At 39.8% G+C, this 27910-nt stretch overlaps 1 protein-coding gene across 2 annotated transcripts; it reads left to right on the forward strand.

Annotated features, from left to right (window-relative positions):
* On the forward strand, window positions 1-27910 carry LOC106522823 (nipped-B-like protein B). 2 transcript variants are annotated; one of them, XM_014016005.1, is made up of 47 exons: window positions 100-208; window positions 1456-1605; window positions 2225-2390; window positions 2570-2670; window positions 5047-5149; window positions 5231-5379; window positions 6924-7054; window positions 7142-7229; window positions 7310-7828; window positions 7921-10629; window positions 11917-12027; window positions 12243-12410; window positions 12671-12739; window positions 12860-12949; window positions 13038-13138; window positions 13224-13310; window positions 13391-13610; window positions 13711-13862; window positions 13975-14055; window positions 14661-14761; window positions 14878-15007; window positions 15094-15176; window positions 15326-15458; window positions 15545-15688; window positions 15773-15859; window positions 15944-16161; window positions 16236-16338; window positions 16436-16534; window positions 16846-16992; window positions 17367-17501; window positions 17597-17695; window positions 17798-17851; window positions 17936-18044; window positions 18157-18293; window positions 18496-18636; window positions 18749-18842; window positions 19825-19979; window positions 21675-21765; window positions 21858-22031; window positions 22109-22299; window positions 22563-22670; window positions 22962-23162; window positions 23279-23425; window positions 23898-24244; window positions 24326-24500; window positions 24591-24776; window positions 26953-27910. In XM_014016005.1, exons 2-47 carry the CDS (start codon window positions 1542-1544, stop codon window positions 27328-27330), a joined length of 9276 nt encoding a protein of 3091 aa, XP_013871459.1. In that variant the 5' UTR covers window positions 100-208; window positions 1456-1541; the 3' UTR covers window positions 27331-27910. The 2 variants fall into 2 exon arrangements, with proteins under 2 accessions (XP_013871460.1, XP_013871459.1); XM_014016006.1 differs by lacking the exon at window positions 1456-1605 and having other exon boundaries at window positions 1-208.

Consider the following 27910-nt stretch of genomic DNA (forward strand, 5'->3'; position numbering starts at 1 on the left):
CTGAGGCTGATCCGGACCGTGAGAAAGAGACGCCAGCCAGCCAGCCCCGGTGATTGTGCAGCTCTTCAGCGGAGGAGCTGTTCGAACAGCAGGACGGAGAGGGAGCTAGAGACTCCTCTCCGGCTCTYCAGCTGCCATCCTAATCCTGCTGCTGCTCCTCCTCCTCCTCCTTCACCACAACCACTTCTCTTTCTCATCACATCCAGAGGTAAATAAGCTTCATTCAACAGTAAGACTATATATATTTTAAAGCGGACTGTGTGTTTCGCGTCGTCGGACGCAGCGGTCAGCCGTGAACGGAACGGACCGACGGGGGCTGATTCTGAGATTTGTGTGATGGAGGGGCTTCGCTTTGTACCCCAGCCTCCTTGGCGTCGGGTCGGGGTTACGCTTCCTTTAGGCAAGTCCGAGGTCCACTTCATGAGCTAAAGATGCTTTGGTGAGGGCCGCGGGGAGCGTGAGGTGGAAAACGCAAACCGTTTCCGACCTACACGATAGGAAGAGCTAAAGAATAGCAAGAAAGCCGCGGCTAACTGGCTTTGATGCACGCTCGCGCACAAATAAAAGCTATCCCTAGCCAGCTAGCATACATTAGCTACATCACCAGTTGTTGCTAGTGACACCGGCCATCCTCGAGTTGATTTTGCTCACTTCTTTACACGTCGTCACACTCGTAGTTTTCATCAAACGTCTCTAAAGCTAAAAAAAAAAAAAAAAAAAAAGGAATATAATAACAGAGCAATAACACAGTCGCGGTCGTTGTGGAGGTGAGGTAAATGACGGCGCTGTCGGTAGAGACAGCTCTGAATCTCAACTGACACGACAACAAAAGAAGAAAATGAGACATAAACTAGCTAGCAAATTCAGTGTTTGATACTCTGTCGACCTTGTCGGTTGGGTTTCAGCTGTTGAAATGAAAGTAAAAAGTCTGCAAATGTTTGAGGTAGTAAACGCAAACACAAAACTGTCGAACTTTTTTTTAAATCTCCTTCTGGTCAATAATAAGATGTAGTCGGTCGTAGCTCGAATACAAGACGTAACATTTATAGTTGGAAGGCATTCACAATAATTGTTTGTTATGGTGTTTAAAACAGTGCATTGTAGACTGGAGACAAGGTGAATTTTCATGGTAAAATTAATTTGCTGGAGGCTTGTATTTTGTGGATGAAAAGAGCATCAGAGTTGCTTATTTTCACAGAAATCCTTTATTTATATCTGATAAAGTCATGTCTAATCTTGCTGAAACTTTCTGATAGTTATTATGACACTGCAATACTGTTGTAATGTCCACTTAGGGGTGGCGCAATTTTTAATCCTAATTTCTAAGGTAGTTATCTGAACAATGTGACAGCCATCTTTCATAATATATAGCCTTAAAAAGGAATAGTGTTGCATTCTTTGGCTTCTGACCCTGTTGATGTTGTACGTTTATTTGCCACCTCTCTGTCTCTGCAGCACATTGGAGATGTGACGATTAAAGAAGAGATTGGTGACATTTAGCTGCCTGTGCATTGACACGACCTCTTGACCTCATCTTCAGCATGAATGGTGATATGCCTCATGTTCCCATCACTACTCTTGCTGGAATTGCTAGCTTAACCGACTGTAAGTGCAACGTTGTTCCTTTAAAACTGTTCACGCAGCCTAAACACTTAACATTCATCACAAGACGTGGCGAGACTGTGGGTTTCTTAACCGGCGAGTTGGCCAAAACTGACAGGCGTGCAATTATTAAAGACGCTAAATGTTACTGAAGCTCATCACTGCCGATGACTTCATTTGCAGTCAGAAGTGAAGCGGCGTATGCTGCTGAAAATAAGCGTAGAAACACAAAGTGAATCGGGGTCAGATGTGACAAAAACAACAACAAAAATATTACATTAGACTGACAAAATGATGGCAACTTTGTAACATTAATATAGGGTTATGATGGCATGTGTTTGGAGCTCTTTATCATGTGCATTTTGATGAAAACCCTTGTAAACATTAAAAAGGGAATTATATAAAGGCATTCATTTAACATCAGTTGTATTTTCACAACAAAATAGGCTAATAATCATCAGCTAATAATATACAGTATATAAAATACACCCTGTCATAAACCACCATGATTAATGTAACGTATACACAAATGGGTCAGTTACTTGTAGACAGAAGAATTTTCTTAATCAAAATTTTTGAAATTTGTCTTATTCATTGATTTTTTCTCTCAACTTTTTTTCAGTATTAAACCAGCTGCCTTTACCTTCTCCTCTTCCGGCCACCACTGCTAAAAGTCTGCTCTACAATGGAAGGATCTCTGATGAGGTCAGCAGCCTGTTGGTGTGTCGAGATGAGAATCTGGTGACTCAGCTGGCACATAGCCTTAACCAGGTCTCCACTGAACACATGTAAGCAAGACCCATTGTTTGTACTCATATGCAGTAGCATATTAATAAATAATTTTTGCAATGGAAAAACGGTTCATTTTGCCATATTTAGTGACAAATTACCAGATATTGGCTCTTGATGGGTATGCCAGAGTCATAGGACCCGTGACTGACAGATGACAGGTCTATTTGTTTTTCAGAGAGCTAAAGGACAACCTGGGAAATGATGAACCTGAGGGGGATATGCCAATACTTCTTCAAACTCTACTGTCTATGAACCCCAGAATCTTCAGGGACAAAAGTATGCTAACCCAGTACAAGGTTTTGGGTGGTAAGGACGGGGACTGAGAGACGCTGCTGGCTTACTGGAGTTGTTCGTTTTTTAAAGAAGCTATAAACAACCTTCTCTCCGTATCTTAAATTACCTAAATTATAATGTTAATCAGTAAAGCAGCAGTTAGGTTCAGCAGGTCTTTTACAAGTTTATGCAGAATTATATCTCCAAACAAAACTGAAGTTATTCTGTGCTGTAAGAGACAGCCTGCTTGCAATTAACAAATAACCGTCAGATAAATTAGGGCCATTTCCTCTGAAGTTTTAGCAAGTGGCTTGGTGCGATAACAGTGATCTCACTAGTTTTTGCTTCGCAGTAATGGTTCACCTATTAAAATATGCTTTACCATGGCAACTTGTGCACAAGATCAAACCTACTCGAAGGCAGGTTTGGTTTAAAATAAGGAAAAAATAACTCGTGACCAATCATTTCTCTTGAAAATTTTCATCTAAAGCCGAATCTGGTCACACTGAAGCTTGCTCTTATTACGAACTTTGAAGATACTTTTTAATCATTGAACTGCAAAGTATTGCTATACCTCGTGTGTATCTACAGTGTTTTCAAGCCAATAATCTTTTACTTTTCTCTATTTTGAAATCTTGACGTAGAAGCTGAACTTTTGAACATTTGGATTTTAACCAAATGAACTATTTGCTTAATATCAATTTGTTCCTTATATGTTCAAAGAGCATTGGAAACAATGCTTGTGTGTTTTTCACCTGCAAATGACATCATAAACTCAATACAGAATTGCATGGAAGTAGCATTCCTTAAAGGAATGCACATGGCTTGCTGCTAAAGTTTTAAACAAAGATGTCAGGCGTTCTCTGTTATGACAACACAAAATTTCAATTCATTGTGCAAATGACAGAGTTATAACTGTTTTTGTGTTTGCTCATGTTGGTTAGCTGTGGTAGACATCTTGAGTTGGGTTGAGTACGAAAGTTAATCAGTTGTTAATGTTTATCTAATGATACCTCTCTGAGAGTTTCATCAAAATCCGTCCACTGGTTAATGCATTGTTTTACTAACAGACAAATGAACAAAAGCACGATCATCCGCATTTCATGACAGTGGGCGATAAATATAGTTGGATTGACAATTTTTTGATTATTAGGACTGTAATACTGATTATTCAGTGTTTCCAGGATTGTGTTGTATTGATTTCGACTGCTCCTTTCTGCAGACAAAAAAAACAAAAAAACAAAAAAAAAAACATAAGCACGTGACTCTGCGAATTTCAGTGTCAGTGACGCAGAATATGAACCATTTTTTGTCCTTTTTTTTCAAGACAAGTGAAGGGCCTGCTGTAAATGGTTAAAAACACTGACCTGGGCTCAAACCTGTTGGTCTGTCATGTTTGCATATCTTACTGCAAAGCTTAGTCTCTGTACAGTGGAAAATCTGCTTGTACGCATGTCCTTAGATTATATTTGGTAGCAAGCATAAGATAGTTTTATGATAGACGTCAAATCTGTTTTGCTTGCAATATATTAAGTGGGTACAACAGAGAATGTTGCTTCTTTTAAGCCTTTCAGGACCTCTCTCTGCTTGTGCAATATTCTGTATAAAAAAATCGTTTTAGATTTGCCACAGATTTCCTTTGAATATTGGTGGATCCGACAAAACAGCAGCTTGTTTTTGCTTAAAGGCTTGACATGCCAAGAGGAACTTTGCTGTCTAACGTCTGGTTGTGTGAAGTCTGTGTGACAACATCGCACAGAAACCTGTGTATGTTGCTACGAACGATACATACAACTTGAATGCGAGACTTAAAGCATTTCCATAAACAAAAGTTATATTTATTCTTTAATTCAAGTCCAGCAAATTATTGTAGTTTATTTATCAGTTGCAGTAGCTTGTAATTACAGTAATTAAATTGGTAAACATAAAGTAAAGTACAATTATTTCTAATTATCATTATTTATGCAAAGGAGCACAAGAGATCAAAAAAAAAAAAGCTTTGCAAACACGTTGCAGAACCCACAATCACACGTTTAAAAAAAGTAAACCACAGTTGTTTTTGGTTGTGAACACATACTCAGCCCATAATGGAGGAGCTTTTATTATTACAAACACATCAGCTTTATGAATCCATGAGTAAATCATTATTTGAATCACTTAAGCAAGCAGTTAGATGTTATTTAATAGACTGTATTAAGTTGCTGTTGTTTGGTAGATTTTTTTTAATTATATGTTTTGAATATTTAACATCTGCTCTAGTCTTTGGTTTATAGCTGTGTTCAGTGAAGCTACTGAGCAGATGGGTTTTTTATTGCTTGGGAGAAACATAGCTTTTTGTAGAAGCTGATAATTTAATACGATCTTATTCTTGTTTATTAGGTTCATTGCAGCAGCCACTGATACAGCAGTATAAGATTTCTCAGAATCATGGGAGTCCAGCATCAAACTATCAGCAAACCACTGTCTCTCAAAGCCCCTCTGGGTAAGGCTGTGCCACCTTATTGTCAAAGAAAATCTGGGATTCCCTGTATTTCTGCTAAGATTACCTCTCCCTCTTTCACAGATGCTTTACATCCCCACAGTGTGGGACGGCTACACAGTTTGTACCTCAGCAGAACAGTCCAATCCCAAGTCCCTATACCCCTCAGAGCCCAGCAGACTTCATCCAGTACAATCCACCTAGTTACTCTCATCATCAGCAAACTCAGCAAGGTGAGTGGAAAGTTTAGTCAAAAGGGAAAAATCTATAATTTATCCCATTTTGATCAAAAGTGATAGTTGCTTTTCCTGCAAAGAGATGCAAACGAAGCCTCAAGTAAGCGCACTCAAGTTGTTTTCACAGTAAAGGCCCTGTCACACTATAACATCATAGACAACTTATGTTGACATAAGAAAATTTTGTCTAACATGCTGGCATACACTAGCCGTGTTTCCATCAAGGTTTTTTTAAATGCACATTTTGAAGTATCGCATCAGAAAAGGTGAATGGAAACAGCATGATTCGAAAAAAACTTACTCTAATTCGCATAAAAGTTGATACGCTCGCTTGAAGTGTTTTTGGTTTTTTGAAAAAAGAGTTAATGCACAAAAAGAGAGATGGAAACACATTTGCCGAATAAGTTCTGGCGTAGCGAACATTTACCTCACATGGTTGATCAGCTGTTCTCCCTGTCTGTCCAAAACCGGTACCAGAGCGAGTGCAGCTGGACCCTCCTCCCACTGTCAGCGTATTCTCAGTTATTCCTGTAACGTGAAGAGAATTGCATTTCTTTCTCTACGTCTCCAGACAGCACATAAAATTGCCAAAACTAGTTGATATGACAAAATAATTACAACTTTCCTTATAGTAGCAACACGTTCCTGATAACTTCTCTCCATTTTCCTGAGATGCAACTTTTACTTCCTGTTTATTACACGCATGCGTCTGACGTAACTGATTCACTTCAAGCCAGTTGATGGAAGCATGTGTGATTCGCGTTTCTTCGTTTTTTTCATTTTTGCAAAATTTTAAAAATTTGCTCAAAATTCAAATTAAATTGGATGGAAACATGGCTACTGAGTATGGAATAAAAAAATCAACTGAAAGCCTTTTTTAGGCTTATAAATAATGCATTTCTAACAAGTTGAACTAAAATAATTATGTTTTAACATTTGAGTAACTTATCCATAACTTGTCTATAGCAAATACAATACATTGTTTGTTTTATGACCTGCTTGACTACTTTAGCTAGAGTTGTACTATTTATATCCAGCATGTCTCAGGAATGTTTCTAAATAAACAAAATACATCTGAGATGAGCTGTAAGATGTAGGAGACAGAAGGGTGGAAATAAGTGCTGAAAGCCTCACCATGATCAAAATCACTACTTTTGCCCTCACAGACTCCATTTACACCATTCGTAAGCTAGCACACACACAGGAAACTGCTAATGTGACCACCATAAAGATTTTCTTCAAAATAAGAACCCATTCAAACTGATTTTTAAAGGAAAAGCAAAAAGTTTAGATTTGCGAACAGAATAAATTATATTTGAGTTTTGATTTTTATTTTTCCATTAACTTCTTGTGGGCTATATGGAGATGGATAATTGACCTGAAGACCATTAGATGCTCAGGTGTGCTTTAGTGACTAAGAAAATGTTCCTGAGCTGGTATTACCGCACTGTGGTGGGTAAAACTATACCAATTTGTTTAGTTGGAAGAAAATATCCTTTATGACAAGTCAATAAACGTTTTATTTTTGCTCTCTGTTTTAGTTGCTAGTGGAGTGAGAAATATCCACGACAACAAAGTTTCTGAACATCTGTCAAGTAATTCATCTAACCATAATACAAGACTTGGCTCAGACGATGACTACATGAACGTCGCTCATAGACTGGAAGATGAGGTAACGCCGAGGATCGAATTATTCAGAGCTTGACTTCAGCAGACATTTACTGTTAAAAGTTCTTATAAAGGTCTGGTATTCCAACAGGAAAATGACTCTTCTATGAAGGTTGCTCTGTTTCCCGTTAAATCTCATCCTGTGTGTTCCCCCACTAGGAGTGAAGAGAAAGCAAAAAGTACCCTGCCTTAACAAAAGCAAGTTCATTCCCATTCATTCTGTGGAATCAAATATAACACAACTTTTCTGTTTCTGCAGGGTCCAGGCCTCCTCTCATCATGCAGTCACCTCCAGTTGAAGAACAAGGTGCATCACCTGACCCACTCCTCACTGCGACTGACCGCAAAAAGAAACAAAGAGACAAAAACAAAGACGAAAATGACCACATGGACAAAAATGTTTACTATGACATAGTCAGTTCTCCATCTAAGGACTCTGCCAAGCTGACATTAAAGCTTTCCAGAGTGAAGGTTCAAGGCCTGAACCAATCTGAAGAACTGTCCCCGAGATCAAACATGGACTCAGAGTCAGACCACAAAACGGTTATATTGAACAATAATAATCAGTTGTTCAGTACTCCACAAGACTTTTCTCACAAATTAGAAGCCGAGGAGCAGGAAAACTGTCAACAGGTTGCTGTGCAGCCGAATACAAAGGAAACTGGAATCATCAGCGTGTTTGATGACTCTGAGATCGATGCACTTGCAGAAATTGACAGAATAGAATGCGAATCAGCCAATGAGAGAGAACGATACCCGAAAGAGGTCCAGGACAAAGGTAAAAAAATATATTGTGTTGTTTTGGCAGCCTTTTTATGCCCTGGTGTTGTTTTAAGGAGAGTCTAAGTTACAGTGTTTTATTAATTGCAGATAAGCCACTGAAAAAACGTAAACAAGACACATATCCTCAGGAACATGAAGTCGAGACAAGTGAGGGGCCTGCTGTGCATGGGGCCAACAGCATCAGCAGGCTGACACCCAAAAAATCAAGTACTGCAAGTAACGGTACCGTTCGACCTGCCTTGATGGTCAGTATTGATCTACAGCACGCTGGCAGGAAAGTAGGACAGCCTGTAGTGATGTTGGAACCGCAGCCGTTGTGTGAAGATCACGTACGTCGCATTAAGACAAACGCTGATGAAAAGGTCAATAAAGCTGCTGAACACAGACCTGGGATCATCAGACAGCTTCTTGACACCTGCCACACGTCTGGTACAGATGAGCATAAAGACACCCATAAGCAGAAGCAGGAAAGCCGATGTGAATTAAGACACAAACACGACACAAACACTGACCACAACACGGAACATTCAGATAATATACAATTGGACATGGCATGGCAGAAACATGACAGGCTTTCAGATTCACGTCCCAAAGAGGAAAAGATCAACAGTCACAGATCCCATGGCAGCAGACCTGAAATTCCAAAATCCACGGGCAAGGTGGACTGTAACGCCAGACATGAAGACGACAAAGGCATTGATATAGAAAAGGATATGAACAGAGAGACGCAGAGGGACAGGGATGAACACAAAGGCAAACTCAGGAATAAAAGCAAAGTGAGAGATAGGGTCAAACCCAGTGAAAGAGACAAGGACAGAGAAAAAGACAGGTGTAGAGACAAAGACAGAGAAGAAGATGAGGAGATAAACACAGGTAAAGACAAAGACAAGAACAAAGTCAAAAACAGAAACATGGACAGAGAAAAAGACAAAGACAGGAATAGAGGAAGAGAAAAAGACGTGGACACAGAAAAAGAAAAGAATGGGAATGGAGGCAAAGAACAGGGCTTAGACAGCAATGGAGACAACAACAGAGATGAAGTTACAGAGATGAACAGAAATAAAGGCAGGAGTCGAGTCAAAATCACAGACATGGACAGGAGTAGAGGTAGAGAAGACATGGACAGAGAAAAAATCAAAGACAGGAATAAAAGCAAAGAAAATGATAAAGGCGTGGAAAGAGAATTGGACAAAGACATGATTGGAGACATAGACAAAGATAAAAATGAGGAGAACAGAGATAAAGACAAAGATAGGAATAGAGTCAAAAACAGAGTCTTGGACAGAGAAAAAGACAAAACTAGGAAAAGAGACAAAGAAAAATATTTAGAAAGAGAAAAAGACAGGGATGGGATTGGAGACCAAGACAAAGATGAAGGCAAGGAGATTAGCAGAGACAAAGACAAGAAAAAAGTTAAAAACAGACAAATAGACAGACAAAAAGACAAGGATGGGATTGAAGACAAAGACAGAGATGAAGACAAGGAGATTAGCAGAGACAAAGACAAGAAAAAAGTTAAAAACAGAGACATGGACAGAGAAAAAGACATGGATGGGACTGGAGACAAAGACAGAGATAAAGACAAGAAAAAAGCTAAAAACAGACAAATGGACAGAGAAAAAGACAAGGATGGGACTGAAGACAAAGACAGAGATAAAGACAGGGAGATTAACAGAGACAAAGACAAGAAAAAAGGTAAAAACAGAGACATGGACAGAGAAAAAGACATGGATGGGACTGGAGACAAAGACAGAGATAAAGACAAGAAAAAAGTTAAAAACAGACAAATGGACAGAGAAAAAGACAAGGATGGGATTGAAGACAAAGACAGAGATAAAGACAAGAAAAAAGGTAAAAACAGAGACATGGACAGAGAAAAAGAAAAGGATGGGATTGGAGACAAAGACAGAGATGCAGACACAGATAGTAAAAGAGACAAAGACAAGAAAAAAAGTAAAAACAGAGACATGGATAGAGAAAAAGACAAGGAGAGAATTAGAGACGACAAAAAAGAATTGGACAGAGAAAAATACAAAGGCAGGAATAGAGGCAAAGATAAAGATGTGGACAGAGAAATGGACATAAGTGAAGACAAAGGCAGGGATGACGAAGAGATGAACAAAGATAAAGACAAAGACAGGAATAGAGTCAGAAATAGAGTCTTGGACAGAGAAAAAGACAAGGACTGGTATAGAGGCAAAGAAGATAAATGCCTGGACAGAGAAAGGGACACAGACCGAGACAAAGGCTGGAACAGCAAGCACAGGACATTGTCAAAAGACGTTTGCAGCAAAAGCTCCCACGATCAGGACACTAAACCTGAAAGCCCCAAAACAAAACAAGATGGAAGCAGAAAATCTGCTGATCTGAATGGAGGACAGAAGACAGGCAGCTCCAGCCACCAAAATCCCACAAATAAAGACCACAGAACAAGCAGGGATGGCAACGTAATCTGCCTGGCTGGAAACAAACGGCCGGCCTCTGAAACTAAGACCAGCGAGCTCCCCTCATACCTGCTGGGCGGCTCTACAGGAAGCCTTAAGAACTTTGTGATTCCTAAACTGAGCAGAACTGGAGCAGATAAGGACCCCAAAAGCACTTTGTTTTTTGCCTGGAGCGAACCTCGTGTGAGATTGGAGAGAGTGTCGCTCATACAGACCTTAAACAAGAAAAGTAAGCCAGTCGTCGTGCTGAGGAGACTCAGCATTGAGGACGTTAAAAGGATGATTAAGGAAACCAAGGATGCACACAGCTCTCGATCCAAATACTGGTCCTCGTTTCAAAGTTCAACCAGAGGTATGAGCTGGGGCTGCATGATAGTAGAAGAACTTAAGATGTGCCATTTATTATACATTTCTAGTCTGAGCTACTTTTACTTGATTTGTATCTGTTAATATAGACACTGCACCTTTTGTGTTGATAAATTGTCACCTTGGTTTTTACACACACTGTTTAAGCATTTTTCTGCCATTTGGTAAAGTTAATTAAGAGCAAAAGTTTACAAAGATATTAGCTTCATCGCTCAAATAATGTGTGAACAGTTTTTTGTTTAAAAAAATGCCGTTAAACTTACATAGATCTTTTAAGGACACTTTAAGCACAAATAGAAGTGAAAACATGTAGGTATTAGTGAATAATATGCACATATCTTGAAATTTATTGTTGAATTAATTACGGTATTTACTCAAGTATAATACGTAAAATTTAATCCATAAAATCATGCACAAAGTTGGGGGGTAGTACTATACTCGGATAAATATTTTTGCTGATGTATTTTAACTGAAAAATCTGCCTCATTCACAAAATGCCTGAGTCCAGAAATGAAACCACGTCATAAAAAGCGGTTGAAGCGATCTTACCTCCAACACTCCTTTGTGCCTCCGAGCGAGATAGTAACAGATCCAAGCAGGCAACATGATGTGAAAAAGAAAAAAAGGCAGTCCTGCATAACGAACTAATGACATTAATGTGCGACCGGGGCCGCTCCTGGAACAACAACAAACGCATGGTCAGCTGTAATGGCTGCCGTCTACCGGTGTTCTGTAAAAGTTGGTCTAACTGTAAAAGTTTCCCCACCAGAGGGGTCGCTCGCGAAACACTTAGGATGAGATTGTTGTTGAGTGGGATTCTGATGCCTTTATTACAGAGGAGGAAAACCATAAACTTTTAATGATACTGATGATGGTGAGCCTGATTTTGAAGACTTTGATTCAGCTTCATCCACACTTGTTAGAGCCACATATCTCTATCTGTTTGTTATATCACACCAGTTAACAAATGAGCATTGATAGTTTTTGTTGTAGTTATACATTTATTGTTGTGTACCTTTTAGTACATATGTTGTTAAAATAAAATTAAAAACTGATACAGCAGTCAAATGATAATTTTACTGATATATACTGTATATAAAGACTGCAAATGCTGAAAAATCCTGAAGTCCATATGAAATTAGAGGTAGTATGAGAATTAAATTTTTTATGCTTTTTAGGCTAAAATGGGGGGGGGGGGTCGTATTATACATGAGATCGTATTATACATGAATAAATACTGTAGGTTAAAATTCAATTTGGCTTTTGCTCGCAGGGATGTTTTGCGAGAGAGCAAATAAGCGACGACACAGCATGATTAGTCAGAGGTCTAAATATGCTGAGGTGGACTCCAACGATGATACAGAGTCTGACTCTGACGGCCAATGTGAGTATTAATAAAACCCCTTCAAACTTTTAAACTTGTCACTTATCTGCAAATGCCTGCCATGCTGTACCTCCTCTACCCACAGCAATAACTATGTGGCAATATTTAAAATAAAATTTGATGTCCACATATTTTGATTTAATTATATTTGAAGTTATACATCAGTGCGATCGTTTGGGGTTTATGTCTTTAAGGGTATGTTTCTGTTGTTTCAGCTGCAAGAAAAAGGAAAAAGGGCAACCATGACAAGACATGGAAGTTCGAAGAGAAGAAGGGCTCCAGGGACCGCCGGCGAAGTGGAGGCTTTTCTAACTCACGCCGTAACCGAGACTGGAGCTCAGATAGTTCAGATCAAGACTCTTCACCTCCTCGCATGAATGATGGTGAGTGTTTTTATTTTTTTGTTTGTTTGTTTGCATAAACCTTTCTAAAAATGTAAACATTCAAAAAGGACATTTGGCAGTGATTTCAACAATAAAGTGCGTTTTCAGTTTGGAGCACGTTATAAATGTGCTTCTGTGACTCACAATCAAATGGCAAACCCAATCAGGAGACTCCTTAATGAATGCAGGTCACCAACTAGTTACAGCCCAAAGAGATATCACCAATGTTACATATTTTAACTGTTTATTATTCTGCTTAGTTTCCAGAAAAATGCAGAAAAAGGCCAAACAGAAAAGCAGAATGATGTTTGATTCCATGACAACAGAGGGTAACAGTTTTACTCCTATAACACGATTCTGATGGTTATATTAAAGCATTCTCTAAAGCAACATGTTTTTATATTGTTCCCATTTTATACCAATTATTTTATTTGATTTTTTTTTTTTAGAAAAGTTGGACTCCTCTACATTTAAGAGATTTGCATCTAATGTGGACAGCATTCTTGAGAGCCTGGATGATGTAGACCTCACTGCAGCAGGTAGATCATGTAGTGTGGAACTTTTCCCAAACTTAAAGTCATTTATCAGAGCGACAAGCTGAGTGACATCCTCTGTTCCCTTGAATAGATGACGATGAGATTCCTCAAGAGCTCCTCCTTGGGAAACAGCAGCTGAGTGAGCTGGGCAGCGATTCTACCATGATTAAAGCTATGGGCGTCTTTTGCAAGGTTTAAAAAAAAAAGTCTAATTGTCACACTAAGGCTTCCAGCAGCACTGTTGGATAATAACCATTTATTTGTTTTTGTTTCACAGTTTTCATCTAGTAAACTGGTGAAAATTCTGAACGTACTGGAGAAGAACATCAAAGACAGTGTCACTCTCTCCACCTTAATGAGTCACGTAAGTTGTCAGCCTTGTAATATTGATAAATCTCAAGTTTAAATGTGTACTTTTTAAATATTTAATTCATGAATTTGTAGGATGACTCCATGGATGAAGAGCGTTTGTGGCGTGACCTCATCATGGAGCGTGTGACCAAGTCTGCAGACGCCTGTTTGACTGCGCTCAACATAATGACGTCTCCACACATGCCTAAAGTCGTTTACATCGAGGACGTGATCGAGAGGGTGCTGCAGTTCACCAAGTTCCACCTGCAGAGCACTTTGTACCCTCAGTACGATTCTGCCTACAGACACGGAGGTCAGCAGCAGTCTTACTCTCTTCCACTTGGAATCATGAAAAGTATGTGGTTTGATTGGAGGATTTTCTTTTTTTCCCCCTTTTTATTATTCTCATCAAGGTGGCACCCACTCTTCAAAGTCCAAGAGAGCAAAGTCTTCCGGCCACAAACAGAAAGTGATTGTGGTGCTCTACAACAAAGTGTGCGACATTATCAGCAACATCTCAGAGCTCCTGGAAATCCAGCTGCTCACCGACACCACAATTCTCCAGGTGCAATTATGAATCCCTTTTATTTTCACTTCACTCCAAATCATGGCCTGGTGTCATCTCTAACAGTGGAGCTCTGCCATATCTGTCTTTATTTGTGCCTGTCCTTTTTTAGGTGTCCCACCTTGGTATTACACCGTTTTTTGTGGAGAATGTCAGCGAACTGCAGTTATGTGCCATCACACTAGTGACAGCAGTAAGTTGGCAATTTAAATGTTTCTCATTTAGTTTTATAACTGATTTCTGAATGATTTAATTGAATTTTCACCTCTGAATGGTGACTAAAAGGCCCATCTGAAGCCAAACAGTCACGTGGTTTTCATAGCTCCTGAGACACCGTGTTGAGCTGCCGCTGTGGTACACATCGCTGCATGGGGGTGGTCTACACTCCAGAAAAAAAATCTCAGATGCCCGACATTTTTTTCCACAGCTCTGCCCCAGTTAAAGCTCCACACTTTTCTCCATCCATGAGTTTTTGGACTTTTGACTATCTTTATAAATGTCTGCTTCCAGATAAGTTTATTTTAATAGCGGGTATTTGAAGCAAAATGCAGCATAAACAAATATGCCCACAGATTTCGGACCAATCACACAGTAAGTTCTTACGCAGTGGAGGGTGAAAGGTTCTCCTGACACGTTGTGACAAAAAGAGATGGAAGTCTCAAAACTGCAAACTGAATGACACAACGTTCGTCATTCACCTGTGACAGTGAGAGATGATTTTGCAAGTTCAGAGGGAGCATATGGAGACCTTTAGGTGGCCATGTTTCAGTTTGGTACTTAAAAATCTATTTTTTTCAGGTGTTCTCTCGTTACGAGAAGCACAGGCAGCTGGTTCTTGAAGACATTTTCACTTCCCTGGCAAGACTTCCTACGAGTAAACGCAGTCTCAGGAACTTTAGGTAACATAAACATGTACATGTGTACTTTATTCAGTTACATAAATCAAAACAACTCAGGATGAAACTCCTCATGTTGCTCATTAAACCCAGTGAAATTGATGTGTCCTGTTCCTTAGGCTGAACAGCAGTGATTTTGAAGGAGAGCCCTTGTACATCCAGATGGTCTCAGCCCTCGTTCTTCAACTCATCCAGTGTGTGGTCAACTTTCCCTTTGAGAGGGAGACAGAGGAGGAACGCAATAAAAAGGTAACCACAGAGAAGTGATAGGATTTAGAAGCCATTTTTATTTTAAAAATCATTTATTTATTGTTTCTCGGCTTATTTGTTTCTAGGTGGATAAAGATGCTTTCATTACAAATTCTTATGAAACTGCCATGAGGACAGCTCAGAACTTTCTCTCAGTTTTTCTTAAAAAGTAAGTTTCTGCTCTGTCTCTTCAACAGAATTGTGTCTTCTCTCATTTATCCCTTATTTGCGTCCAGCTAAATGACACTCTGTTATAAGCTGTCTTATTAAGCAGGTTGCTGTTAGTTCCAATGAAAGGCTGTGATTTGTTTGCTTCAGGTGTGGCAGTAAACAGGGCGAGGAAGACTACAGGCCTCTGTTTGAGAACTTTGTTCATGACCTGCTGTCAGCTGTCAACAAGCCTGAGTGGCCTGCAGCTGAACTGCTGCTCAATTTACTGGGCCGACTTCTGGTGAGTGCCGCTGTTCTCTCCCAAGGCACTGTCACTCATAGTCTGTCTTCATTCTGACGTTTCCCCCACCTCGTTTTCCACTCCAGGTGCACCAGTTCAGCAATAAGCAGACAGAAATGGCACTCAGGGTGGCATCGCTGGACTACCTCGGTACTGTTGCCTCCCGCCTGCGTAAAGATTCTCTCTCCAGCAAGATGGACCAAAGAACTATTGATCGCATTCTTAAAGAGGTGGACTAATTGTCAAAATGGTTTATTACACGTAAAGTTTCAATATGTTTTTAAAACTCTCCTGGTTTATTTGTGTTCTTACAGACTCCAGGCAGTGATGAGATACAGCAACTCCAAAAGGCTTTGTTGGTCTTTCTAAATGGAAACATTGATAATGACCCAGCTTTACTGGTAAGAGTTTAAGTTTTGTATGCCTATTTTTTTTTATAAATAAATATGACTTGTAACCTGTGCTCACACATCTGTTTTATCCAGTTTGCCAGGAACTTTTATATTGCCCAGTGGTACAGGGATAATACAGTCGAGGTGGAAAAAGCAATCAAGTCTCAAAATGAAAACGATGAGGACTCCAAAGGTTGGCGGCATTCCAAAAATGCCGACCCAAGTGAGGAGATTGCGCAGAACGCTGAGGCACGGAAGAAATTCCTTCGTAAGATCATCAAGACTGCACCTTCAAACTTCAGCTCTCTGAGGTTCGTATTGGGCAACAAATATTGATTTTTCTCATCCCAGTATTAAAGTGTCTCCATGTTTTATTTCCTTCCAGAGGGAATTCTGACACAGTAGACTACGAAGACTCTTGTCTGATTGTCAGATATCTGGCCTCTTTGAGACCGTTTGCACAGAGCTTTGATATTTATTTATCACAGGTAAGATGATTGTTACTTTATAATAAAGATGATGAAGGAATCACATTATGTCGAGTGTGACAGTATTTCTCTCCTGTTCCACATATTTTCATTGCAGATCCTGAGAGTGCTGGGTGAGAGTGCCATCGCAGTGAGAACTAAAGCCATGAAAAGTCTGTCTGAAGTTGTGGCTGTGGATCCAAGTATTTTAGCACGAGTAAGGGTCGGGCAGTTCTTATACTTTGTGTGACAGATGACACCTTAAACAGCAGTTCTCTGAGATAAGTCTCAAGCGTGTTGACCATATCAGACACTCCCATATTTGTCACTTTAGTGGTCTGGACTGTTGGTGTTTTATAATCTTTTTATGTGCGTTACTGCAGTAAGTTTGAGCACTTTCAGTATATTGTCATCCTCAGCTGCTCATCTATATCACTGGATTGATAGCTGCACTTCTAGCCGTAGTTTAAAAAAACTGTTTAAATGAAAAATTGTGTGTCTTACTAAGCTTTTATATTTGTTTTCCAGTTGGACATGCAGCGCGGAGTACATTGTCGCCTCATGGATAATTCCACAAGTGTACGAGAAGCAGCGGTAGAGCTTCTTGGTCGCTTTGTGCTGAGTCGACCTGAGCTCATTGAGCAATATTACGACATGCTCATTGAAAGAATACTGGTAATTTTGCAGGCCTCATTTCTACTCTTAAAACAAATGTGTCATTCAAGTAAGCAAAAGGTTGAACTGACTTGTGTCATAATTATGAGTTTAATAAAGTTTTTCTCAAGTAAATTTTTGGCGTGAAGTTTTCATAAAGCTCATTTATGAGGCAAAGGTTTAGCTGAGGTTAAATAATTTCTCCACCTGCCACCTACATATCAAACAAACAACTGTAGTTAAACTGTGTGATTGTAGAAATGTGTGTTTGTCTGCTATAAAAATGTTTTTGACATGTTTAGGATAGTTTATATTATTAAATTTAGAAGAAAAATGATTATGAAAAGGCACTTTATGTTGAACTTACATTTCATCGTCTTTCTGTGTTTTTACAGGACACGGGTATCAGTGTAAGAAAAAGAGTCATTAAGATCCTAAGGGACATTTGCTTGGAGCAGCCGGACTTCCACAAGATCACCGAGATGTGCGTCAAGATGATCCGAAGAGTCAACGACGAAGAAGGGATCAAGGTTTGTGCTCACTGAAGTGTGTATGCACATTTCACAAGCAGAACTGTCTAGTTTTTGATACGCAGACTTTAAAATGTTTTGGTTTATTTTTGAAGAAACTGGTGAACGAGACATTCCAGAAACTCTGGTTTTCTCCCACGCCCAATCACGACAAAGAAGCCATGTCCAGGAAGATCTTGAACATCACAGATGTTGTGAGTGATATTTAAGACACCCCCACCCCGCCCCCAAAAAAACCTCCCTTCAGTTAAGCAACATGTGAATCTAATTCTTGTCCCATTTTGATTTGATCCCAGGTGTTGGCGTGCAAAGATACAGGTTATGACTGGTTTGAGCAGCTTCTGCAAAATGTGAGTTACGCCTGTTTTGATAAATCGACAGCTTTTTGTTTGTTTGTCTGCCATTATAACCACTAAACAACTGTGACTGTGTAGCTTCTGAAATCAGAGGAGGATGCTTCGTACAAACCTACCAAGAAGGCTTGCATCCAGTTAGTGGACAATTTAGTGGAACATATCCTGAAATATGAGGAGTCTATTGCAGGTAAATTAGAAATCCATCATTTCTGTTATTAATAAATGTGGATGTTTATTGTATTTATAATGTACTTGTGTGTTTACCATAAATAACTTTTTTTTGGATGTATGTATGTCAGACTGTGAAGACAAAGGGGTGAACTCAGGCCGTCTGGTAGCGTGCATCACCACTCTCTACCTGATAACTAAAATCAGAGCCCAGTTTATGGTCAAACATGCCATGACAATGCAGCCCTACCTGACCATCAAATGCAATGTAAGTAAAGTTACTCTTTACTTCACCGTATGTAGGATCATTTAAGTTCATTTAGAGTCAAACCCATAGGACAGAACTGAAAAACTTATATTTATCATATGCAATAGGCCCATCTAGTGGCAGCTGTATAGAAATGCAGTTGTTTAGTCACTAATCTTGGTCCACAAGTTACAGCTGTTCTGTTTCCATTCTTTCATTTCAGACCCAAAATGACTTCATGATGATTTGCAATGTGGCCAAGATCGTGGAGCTTGTCGTGCCTCTGATTGATGAGCCAAGTGAGACGTTCCTCGCCACGATTGAGGAAGACCTGATGAAACTCATTATCAAATACGGCATGATGGTGCGTCGCATTTACAGCTCCACAGGAGTTAAAACCTCAACAAAATAATTAAAAAAAACTTCAATATCAATGATAGAGAATCATAATATCCCTTACTGTGTCTGCTTCTCAGGTGGTGCAGCACTGTGTGAGCTGTCTCGGCGCTATCGTGAACAAGGTCACACACAACTACAAGTTTGTTTGGGCTTGTTTCAATCGATTTTACGGTAAGAACTGTGAATATACCTCACGATTCAGTACCCAAACAGAAAATTCCAGATCGCTTAGGTTTTTGCTTTTTGTTATGTTGTCAATATTAGTCTGTATCAAATAATTTGCTTCAAGGAAATGTTCATATTTTGCAGGATTTTTATGAGAGCTTGAAATCCTTGAAAATTATAATGAAGAGTTTTGGGAAGTTCTAGATTTCTGTATAAAACCCTTGAAAGTGCCTAATATTCTAATAGCACAGTCTTGTAATAAAGATAACTTTAACCGTTGGATTAAAAACCTCAGTTTGAAATTTTTATGTCGTAGGCACAAAGTACAGTGATCATTAGACCTTTAATGATGTCTCAGAAAGCCTCATGGTGCTAAAAATTGGGTTTGCTACTTTTCATAATGCCGGCATGAGCAGTAGAGATCACCCGATGAAAAGACCATTCACAGGAACAGCAGCGTCCTCTGGCATAGCTATGAAGCAGACTTACTTTGAGCACAAAACAGTATCGTGCTGTTCGCGCATATGTCCAGTTAGCGGGAGAAAACAGCATGCCAGGACTGAGGAGGTTGATGTTTTAATGACTGATGACTTGAAAACACTAAATACAACACATGGTTGAAACAAGGACCAAATCCTCAAGTAACTTCCTGCAAGATATGCAAGAAGGACCTGCAGTTTTTCACGATGGGAGTCGACGCTTTGGAGCCATGATGCAAAAGTAGAGGGACTCTTAAATTTAAGCTTACAGCTTTGCAGGTAAATTGCAAATTGATTGTTTGAAGGTTGGATTAAGCTAGAGTTTTATGTAATTTACTGTACTTTAAAATGTGTAACAACAAAACATTTTTTACTCTAGTAAAAGTGGTTTGCTGGTGGCTTAGTTATGCAAACAGTAGCTGTGGCTTGGCTACATGAGGGAAAAGTGTACAAAGTCAGATTTTGAAAAACAAAACATTAGTTTTTACTTGATGTGTTCTGTTTTACAGGAGTTCTGGTTAAATTGAAGACGCAGCACCAGGAAGACCCCAGCAGCTCCACTTTGGCTGCTAACAAACCCACCCTGCTGCGTTCCTTGTTTACCGTGGGGGCTCTCTGTCGATACTTTGACTTCGACCAAGAAGAGTTCAAGGGTGCCAACAAGGTAAAGACACGTCCTTTGGTCAAAAGTTGGTTTATAGATACAGTGGTTTGCAAAAGTATTCATACCCCTTGAACTTTTCCATATTTTGTCACATTACAACCACAAACATAAATATATTTCACTGGAATTTAATGTGAAAGACCAACACAAAGTGGTATACAATTGTGAAGTGGAAGCAAAATTTTACATGAATCAAAACATTTTTTACAAATAAAAAACTGAAAAGTGCGATGTGCAAAAGTATTCAGCCCCCTTTTCCCTGAGTGCAACCAATTGCATTCAGAAGTTGCCTGATGACTGCTAATGACTCAAAAGGGTCCACCTGTGTGTAATCTAATCTCAGTACAAATACAGCTGCTCCGTGACGGCCTCAGATGTTGGTTAAGAGAATATTGGGGAGCAAACAGCATCATGAAGTCCAAAGAACACACCAGACAGGTTAGGAATATGGTTTTGGAGAAGTTTAAAGCAGGCTTAGGTTATAAAAAGATTTCCCAAGCTTTGAACATCTCACGGAGCACTGTTCAATCCATCATCCGGAAATGGAAAGAGTATGGCACCACAGTAAACCTGCCAAGACAAGGCCGTCCACCTAAACTTACAGGCCGAACAAGGAGATCACTGATCAGAGAGGCAGCCAAGAGGCCCATGGTGACTCTGGATGAAATGCAGAGAGCCACAGCTCAGGTGGGGGAAACTGTCCACAGGACAACAATTAGTCGTGCACTACACAAATGTGGTCTTTATGGAAGAGTGGCAAGGAGAAAGCCATTGTTAAAAGAAAACCATAAGAAGTCCCGTTTGCAGTTTGCCAGAAGCCATGTTGAGGACACAGCAAACATGTGGAAGAAGGTGCTTTGGTCAGACGAGACCAAAATTGAACTTTTTAGCCACAATGCAAAACGCTATGTGTGGCGGAGAAAGAACACTGCACATCACTCTGAAAACACCATCCCCACTGTCAAATATGGTGGTGGCAGCATCATGCTCTGGGGGTGCTTCTCTTCAGCAGGGACCGGGAAGTTGGTCAAAGTTGATGGGAAGATGGATGGAGCCAAATACAGGGCAATCTTGGAAGAAAACCTGTTGGAGTCAGCTAAAGATTTGAGACTGGGGCGGAGGTTCACCTTCCAGCAGGACAACGACCCTAAACATAAAGCCAAAGCTACAATGGAGTGGTTTAAAAAAAAAGAATATTCATGTGTTAGAATGGCCCAGTCAAAGTCCAGACCTAAACCCAATTGAGAATTTGTGGCAAGATCTCAAAACTGCTGTTCACAAACGCTCTCCATCCAATCTGACTGAGCTTGAGCTGTTTTGCAAGGAGGAATGGGCAAGAATTGCAGTCACTAGATGTGCAAAGCTGGTGGAGACATACCCTAAAAGACTTGCAGCTGTAATTGCAGCAAAAGGTGGCTCCACAAAGTATTGACTCAGGGGGGGCTGAATAATTTTGCACATCGCACTTTTCAGTTTTTTATTTGTAAAAAATATTTTGATTCATGTAAAATTTTGCTTCCACTTCACAATTGTATACCACTTTGTGTTGGTCTTTCACATTAAATTCCAGTGAAATATATTTATGTTTGTGGTTGTAATGTGACAAAATATGGAAAAGTTCAAGGGGTATGAATACTTTTGCAAACCACTGTATTGGTCTATTTTAGAGCTTTTGGTTTTCTCTTGTGTCTTTAGATCATCATTAAGGAAAAAGTCTTGGAGCTTCTGCTGTATTTCACCACTCATGTGGATGAGGAAGTCCAGACCAAGGCCATCATGGGTCTAGGTATAAACACAACACGATTTATTGTGCATGCATGTATGTTCAATTAACTTCAGTCTTCTCAGTTATGACTTGTTTGTATTTACTCTGTAAAGGGTTCCAGTTCATCATGCACCCAGAGCTCATGTTTGTGCAGGACATAAAGGTCCTGTATAACAACTTACTGTCCGATGACAACAGTGCTGTCAACCTAAAGATCCAGGTGCTCAAAAACCTGCAGACGTACCTGCAGGAGGAGGACTCTCGAATGCAGGAGGCAGACCGAGAATGTGAGCCTTACAAACCCTGCTGGCTCCAGTTTGATCATTGAACACTGTCAGACATGTTTGTGTTTTTGTACCTTCAGGGAAGAATCAAGCCAAACAGGAAGATTTGAAGGAGATGGGAGACATCTCATCAGGCATGAGCAGCTCCATTATGCAGATTTACCTCAAGCAGGTGCTGGAGTCCTTCTTCCACTCGCAGTCCACGGTTCGGCACTTTGCTCTGAGTGTCATCACTCTGACTCTCTGCCAGGGCCTCATCCACCCTGTACAGGTGTGTTCACAACCTTAACAAAAAGATGAAACTGACTTTGACTGGAGAGTAACCGGTGGGTTGCCAGTTTGATCCCCCCGTTCCATCCTGTGGCTACAATGTGGCTCACCACCATCAGTGTGTGAATGTGTGAATGTCTAAGTGTAAAGCACTTTGGAGTCCGACGGGACTTAATGAAGCACCATATAGATTCAGTCCATTTACCGTTTTTGGCCCAAAAACAATATTCAAACATATTTGCTCTCTGCTGTTTTTGTATGCAGTGTGTGCCCTACTTGATTGCCATGGGCACAGATCCAGAGCCAACCATGAAGAACAAAGCAGACCAACAACTAGTGGAAATTGACAAGAAGTATTCAGGTTTCATCCATGTGAGTGACTGCTGGTTATTTGTTATGAAAATGGGTGAGAAAGCAGAGAAACAAAGGATTGTTTTAATAAATTGTGGTTTTTGAAAGAATAATAAAGGGTACTCAAATGCAGTCTATCAACTGTTCATTCGGTATTTATAATAAAGAAAACATTCATTTTAGAGTCCTCGTAAATGTAACAAAAGTGTTTCCTGTACTTCAAAATAAATAATTTGAATCTAAGTTCTTTTAACATTATTATTTTACAATATCTTTGTATTTAATGAGAGATGAAACCCCGTGTGTTCACAGATGAAGGCTGTTGCGGGGTTGAAGATGTCCTATCAGGTGCAGCAGGCCATAAATGCTGGCAAAAGTGCGGTGATTCGAGGTTTTCGTCACGACGACTCAGACTCCGCCCTCTGCTCTCATCTCTACACATTGGTCCGCGGGAACCGACAACACAGACGAGCTTTCCTCATTTCCCTCCTCAACCTGTTCGATGACAGCTCTGTAAGTTCTCTGTGTTTTGGTGGAGTTGGTGTGTGTGATATTGAGGTTTTTGTTTGTGTATTTCTAAAGAATAAAAATACTCTATACGTTTACCAGTAACGTTTTCTTGTCTGCAGAAAACAGAGGTGAACATGCTGCTCTTTGTAGCCGACAACCTGGCCTGCTTCCCGTACTTAACCCAGGAAGAGCCTCTTTTTATCATGCACCACATAGACATCACTCTGTCTATCTCTGGCAGCAACCTGCTCCAGTCTTTCAAGGAGGTAGGAATCATTTACAACTGAGGCTTGAGCCGACAACAATCTTCCACAAGTAGCCTGTAACTTACTAAAAACCATTTTAGCAGATCATGAAAAAAAGGGTTAAAAGTTATCACAAATATGTGTTCAATCAATGGAAGATGGTTTTTTTTTTACCTTTTTTTATAACTAAAACTGTCCATCTCCAGTTCACACAGTTCTGTTTATGAGAAGATGAAAAGTGATCTTGTGGATAAAACTGTCACTCCAAATGAAGTTAATACTAAATATTAGCATCTGAATGGATGTTCTGTTGGGACTGTATTGATGGCAGCAGCGCCTCATTTACTTTACAAAGCAGTGCTGCAGACACATCCTCTGCCTTGTGAGCAGCTGAACACATAAACACTACCTGACATTTACGAAGTTTGTCTTTATTTTGTTTTAGTCAACTTCGTTGACTGTATTAGATCAATGAGTGATCTTATTTTTTCAGTGTTTACGGAAGGAGCCCGTAAGGCACGAGAAGAAGGTAAAGACTAAAAAAAGAAAAAAGAAGCATTCTCGCAGGAGGAAAAGCAGTTCGGATGAGGATGAAGAGGAGGAGGAAAGGCAGAGCAGCAGCACATCTAGCAGCAGTGATGAGGAAGAAGAGGTGGTTCACAAAAGAAAGAAGCCCGGAGCCCCCGACTCGGACTCAGATTTGGACGATGAGGAGGCGGTGTTGGACCGTTTGCCTGACAACACCGCCCCTCTGCTGGAATTTGCGAGCGCTTCACAGGGTGTTCTGCTCCTGCTGGTGCTCAAACAGCATCTGAAAAACCTGTACGGCTTCTCAGACAGGTTGGTCTCATCTTCTGAATGTTTATTTATTTTTTTATTACTTTGTTATGCAGTTCTTTAAACATCTTCTTGGTTTTACAGCAAAATCCAGAAGTATTCACCAACAGAGTTGGCCAAAGTCTATGACAAGGCTGTGAACAGGAAGTCCAAGGTGCACTTCAGTCCTCGTCAGACTCTGGATTACCTGAAGAGCAACCTAGCCAACAGAGAGCTCAGCTACGAGTCAAAGAAGAACATCATCAAACAGTATTTGGATGTAAGCACACAGAGGCAAACTTATTAACGGAAATTAAATCGTAGTTCACATCTTTCGCAGTAAAAGTTTTCACACCTCTTTGCCTCATAGTTCAAGGTACTGATGGAGCACTTGGATCATGAGGAAGAGGATGAGGAGGAAGGTGAAGCGAATGCCAACGCCAGAAACAAAGCCATCAGTTCTCTGCTGAAGGGCCCGAAACCCCAAAACCACAGCAATCACACTGCTCCCCTGGAGACAGAGGATGAGGAGAGCGAGGAAGAAGATCCTCCTGCGGTAAGAGCTGAACAACTGCCCAGTTCCAACTTCAGCCACAAATACTTTTTATAAATATGTTTGTTAAGTACGTTTTTTTTTACTTGAAGAGGACAATGAACATGGGATTACCTAGAGCCCTATAAAATCCATTTTTTTGTTTTTATTTTTCTAAGTTCCACTTTTACCATTTTCTTCCCTGAATTACACATTTTTATTGTAACCATATTTATTAACCTAAAAAGTGTGTAAAGTGACTAAATAATAATTAAACAAATAAACAGCTACAGAAATTTAAAAAAATAATGTCATTTCACTTTCACTAATACAATATAACAAATAGCTGTGGTTCAGTAGAACAAATTCTTTTTGAAAGGTGTTTTAAATTATTTACTAAGAAAAAACATTCTTTATGTGTAAAACATAGAATCTCAAATAATAAAGTCTTTGTAAAACAAAAATATTTTAGAATTTAACTTAACATTAAATATGTCATAAAGAAACACAAAACCTACAAACAGCAACAATTTGTGCACACTTGCCAACTGGATCGAAGATCATTTACTTCTGTAATGGAGACACACACCGTTTACAGGGCTTTATCAAAAAACGGACAAAGCTTTTTCAAATTTTCTAAAGGATTATCTGATTCTACACACACAACAAAATCATGGATAAACTCCCACTTCAACTCCCGCCTTACGTCTGAGTGTTCAGGAGTTTGCAGTGTGTTAGCTGCTCACTCAGACAGGAAGTGGTCTTCACAGTGTCTAGCCCTTCTAAAAGTAACCATAGTTGTTTGTGAACTCAAAACACCATAAATCCAGGCAAAATGTTCTGCTGTTACATCCACAACTCTGCTGGACTCTCAGAAACACAGAGCTAATTTACCCCTCTGCTCCACTCGCTCTTCTCCTCTGTCTCTAACACACACACACACACACACACACACACACACACACACACACACACACACACACACACACACACACACACACACACACACACACACACACACCTTGCAGCCACAGCAGGTCCACCCTCTATCAGGAGCATTAACCCTTTAGGGCCCAGATTAGAAAGCGGCATTAAAATGTGACTATGGATTATGTTTTTATTAAACATGTAGCCCTTTGAGTGACTCTGTACCCCTGAAGTAGCTCTCAGTCTCAAAAGACGGCCTGTCCTACAACAATTCCTGCTGTTGGTTTAGAGATTGTAACAGACATTTTATGCTGGTGATACAATTTTTTTTGTGCTACAAAACCAGCAACCTCTGTAGCACCAGTGCTAGGAGCTACAAACATCTGAAAATCCTGGAGAAAATCTATTGTCAATAAAGCGCAGCTGGACTTACAGACCACCTTAGGTGTAGCTCCAAAAGCATTTCCTGTCAGACCTATGAATTATGGGTATGCTGGTCATACAACACAATTTTGTAAAACAAGAAATATCTATAAGGCTAATTCTACAGAAACTGGTTGTTACACCCTGGAAAACTGTGACGTATGGTCTTGAGTAAATCAGGTTACACAGGTTTCTTTCACAAAATCTGGTTTACAGGAAAATGTTTTTTTTAAACCAGGATGTTTTTTTTCCCAGGTATGTGGCAAGTGAGAACAAACAACATATTAAAGAATACACATGCACAGGTTAACAGTGATCATGGGTTTAGATATTTTAGATGAGGCTTAAAGATGTAATAAGTGGAAGACTTTCTTAAAGTTTCCAGTAAAATAATCCAATATTTACAACCTTTGGCTGATCGCTGGTCCAAATGTCCGTCCAGTTCTCAATTTCGTAAAAGCTTTTAGGAAAAATGGGATATGTTTGTGTAAAATATATATATTGTTAAGTATTCATTATGTTTATTATGTTTCCCAAAAAGGTTTCCATTGCGAAAGAAAAAACATTTTTTCACAACCTTTATGATTTATTAGTGTAAATCTAGATTTGATGTCTTTTTCTGAAGTTTTGCAGGTAAAATTCATCAGTCTTATTTTTTTTAACAAGAATTTAAAAATTTTGGAGTCTCAAGCGCCTCTTCTCTTCACAGAAACATTAGAAGTTAGAAACTTGAGATCGTATAGTAAACTTCCACTTCTAATCTTATATAAAGTTACAGATGAAATTAGATTTTAAAAGCTTTTCGCATTCTGATTGAAAAGCTAACCAACGCTGCCTCTTCGATCCACAGCGAAAACCGAAGAAAGGCGGGGATTCCGCGGAGGATGTGGGTAACCTGAACGAGACAGTAGAAGTGATGGACGTCGTCGCCGTCTTCCGCCCCAAATACAAAGACAGACCGCAGATCGCCAAGGTCGTCCAGAAGAGCAGAAGCGGCTACAGCATACACTGGATGACGGGATCGTACTCCGGACAGTGGACTACGGCAAAGAAGCGGGATGGTCGCAAAAAGGTGCCTTGGGTCGACACGATCAAGGAGTCGGACATCATTTGCAAGAAAATCTCCTTGACGAGTGGACAGAAGCTCTCAACGAAAACGGCACAGACGTTACGGGCGCTGTACGTCGCCAAGGAGGGAACTAAGAGTTCAAAACTACAACTCAACTGAAACAGCCCGGATCGACGGGGAGGGATCGGTTTTAGATTTTAACGCCATCGTGGAGGAAATGCTCACTTTGTCACTGCGGACGTGAAAAAAAAAAAAAAACAGAGAAGGAAATGTTTGCGAAAAACATTGTGTGGGAGTTCCTTCGCTGTTGTGCAGCAACCTGGATGTTGGGTTTTTACTCCCACTGTACCATAGTTTAAAAGAAACATGTTTATATCTGAATATAATTCTGTAAAAAAGGAAAGACAAAAAAGTAAAGTGAATGTTGGAAACTAGTGTATTGATGATGTTCTTAATAAAGTGTTTTTTTTTTTCTGTTTTTGTTTTTTATTATTATAAATACCACCAGATGGATTTATTTACTTGACCAGAACTCTCAAAGACTTTGAACATTTAGATGTTTCCCCACCTGTGTGTTAGACTATCTTTGATATAATTTATGTTTAAAGCAGTGCAGTATCTGTGCCTAGAGTGATTTTAATATAGATTTTGATGTTCTACAACACAGGGAAACAGTAACGTTATCACTGCGGCACTTCTAGTGGAACAAATACTGCAATAAAGTTTTTTTACACCTTTA

Source organism: Austrofundulus limnaeus, unplaced genomic scaffold (assembly GCF_001266775.1).
Source record: "Austrofundulus limnaeus strain Quisiro unplaced genomic scaffold, Austrofundulus_limnaeus-1.0 Scaffold137, whole genome shotgun sequence".
Lineage (NCBI taxonomy): Eukaryota > Metazoa > Chordata > Actinopteri > Cyprinodontiformes > Rivulidae > Austrofundulus > Austrofundulus limnaeus.

Excerpts from the sequence above, each read along its gene's own strand:
- LOC106522823 (XM_014016005.1), top strand. The coding sequence starts at position 1,542 with ATGAATGGTGATATGCCTCATGTTCCCATCACTACTCTTGCTGGAATT. Across the intron at positions 12,028-12,242 it reads GTCTGACTCTGACGGCCAAT|CTGCAAGAAAAAGGAAAAAG; the intron begins GTGAGTATTAAT and ends CTGTTGTTTCAG. Across the intron at positions 23,163-23,278 it reads ACCTGTTCGATGACAGCTCT|AAAACAGAGGTGAACATGCT; the intron begins GTAAGTTCTCTG and ends TCTTGTCTGCAG.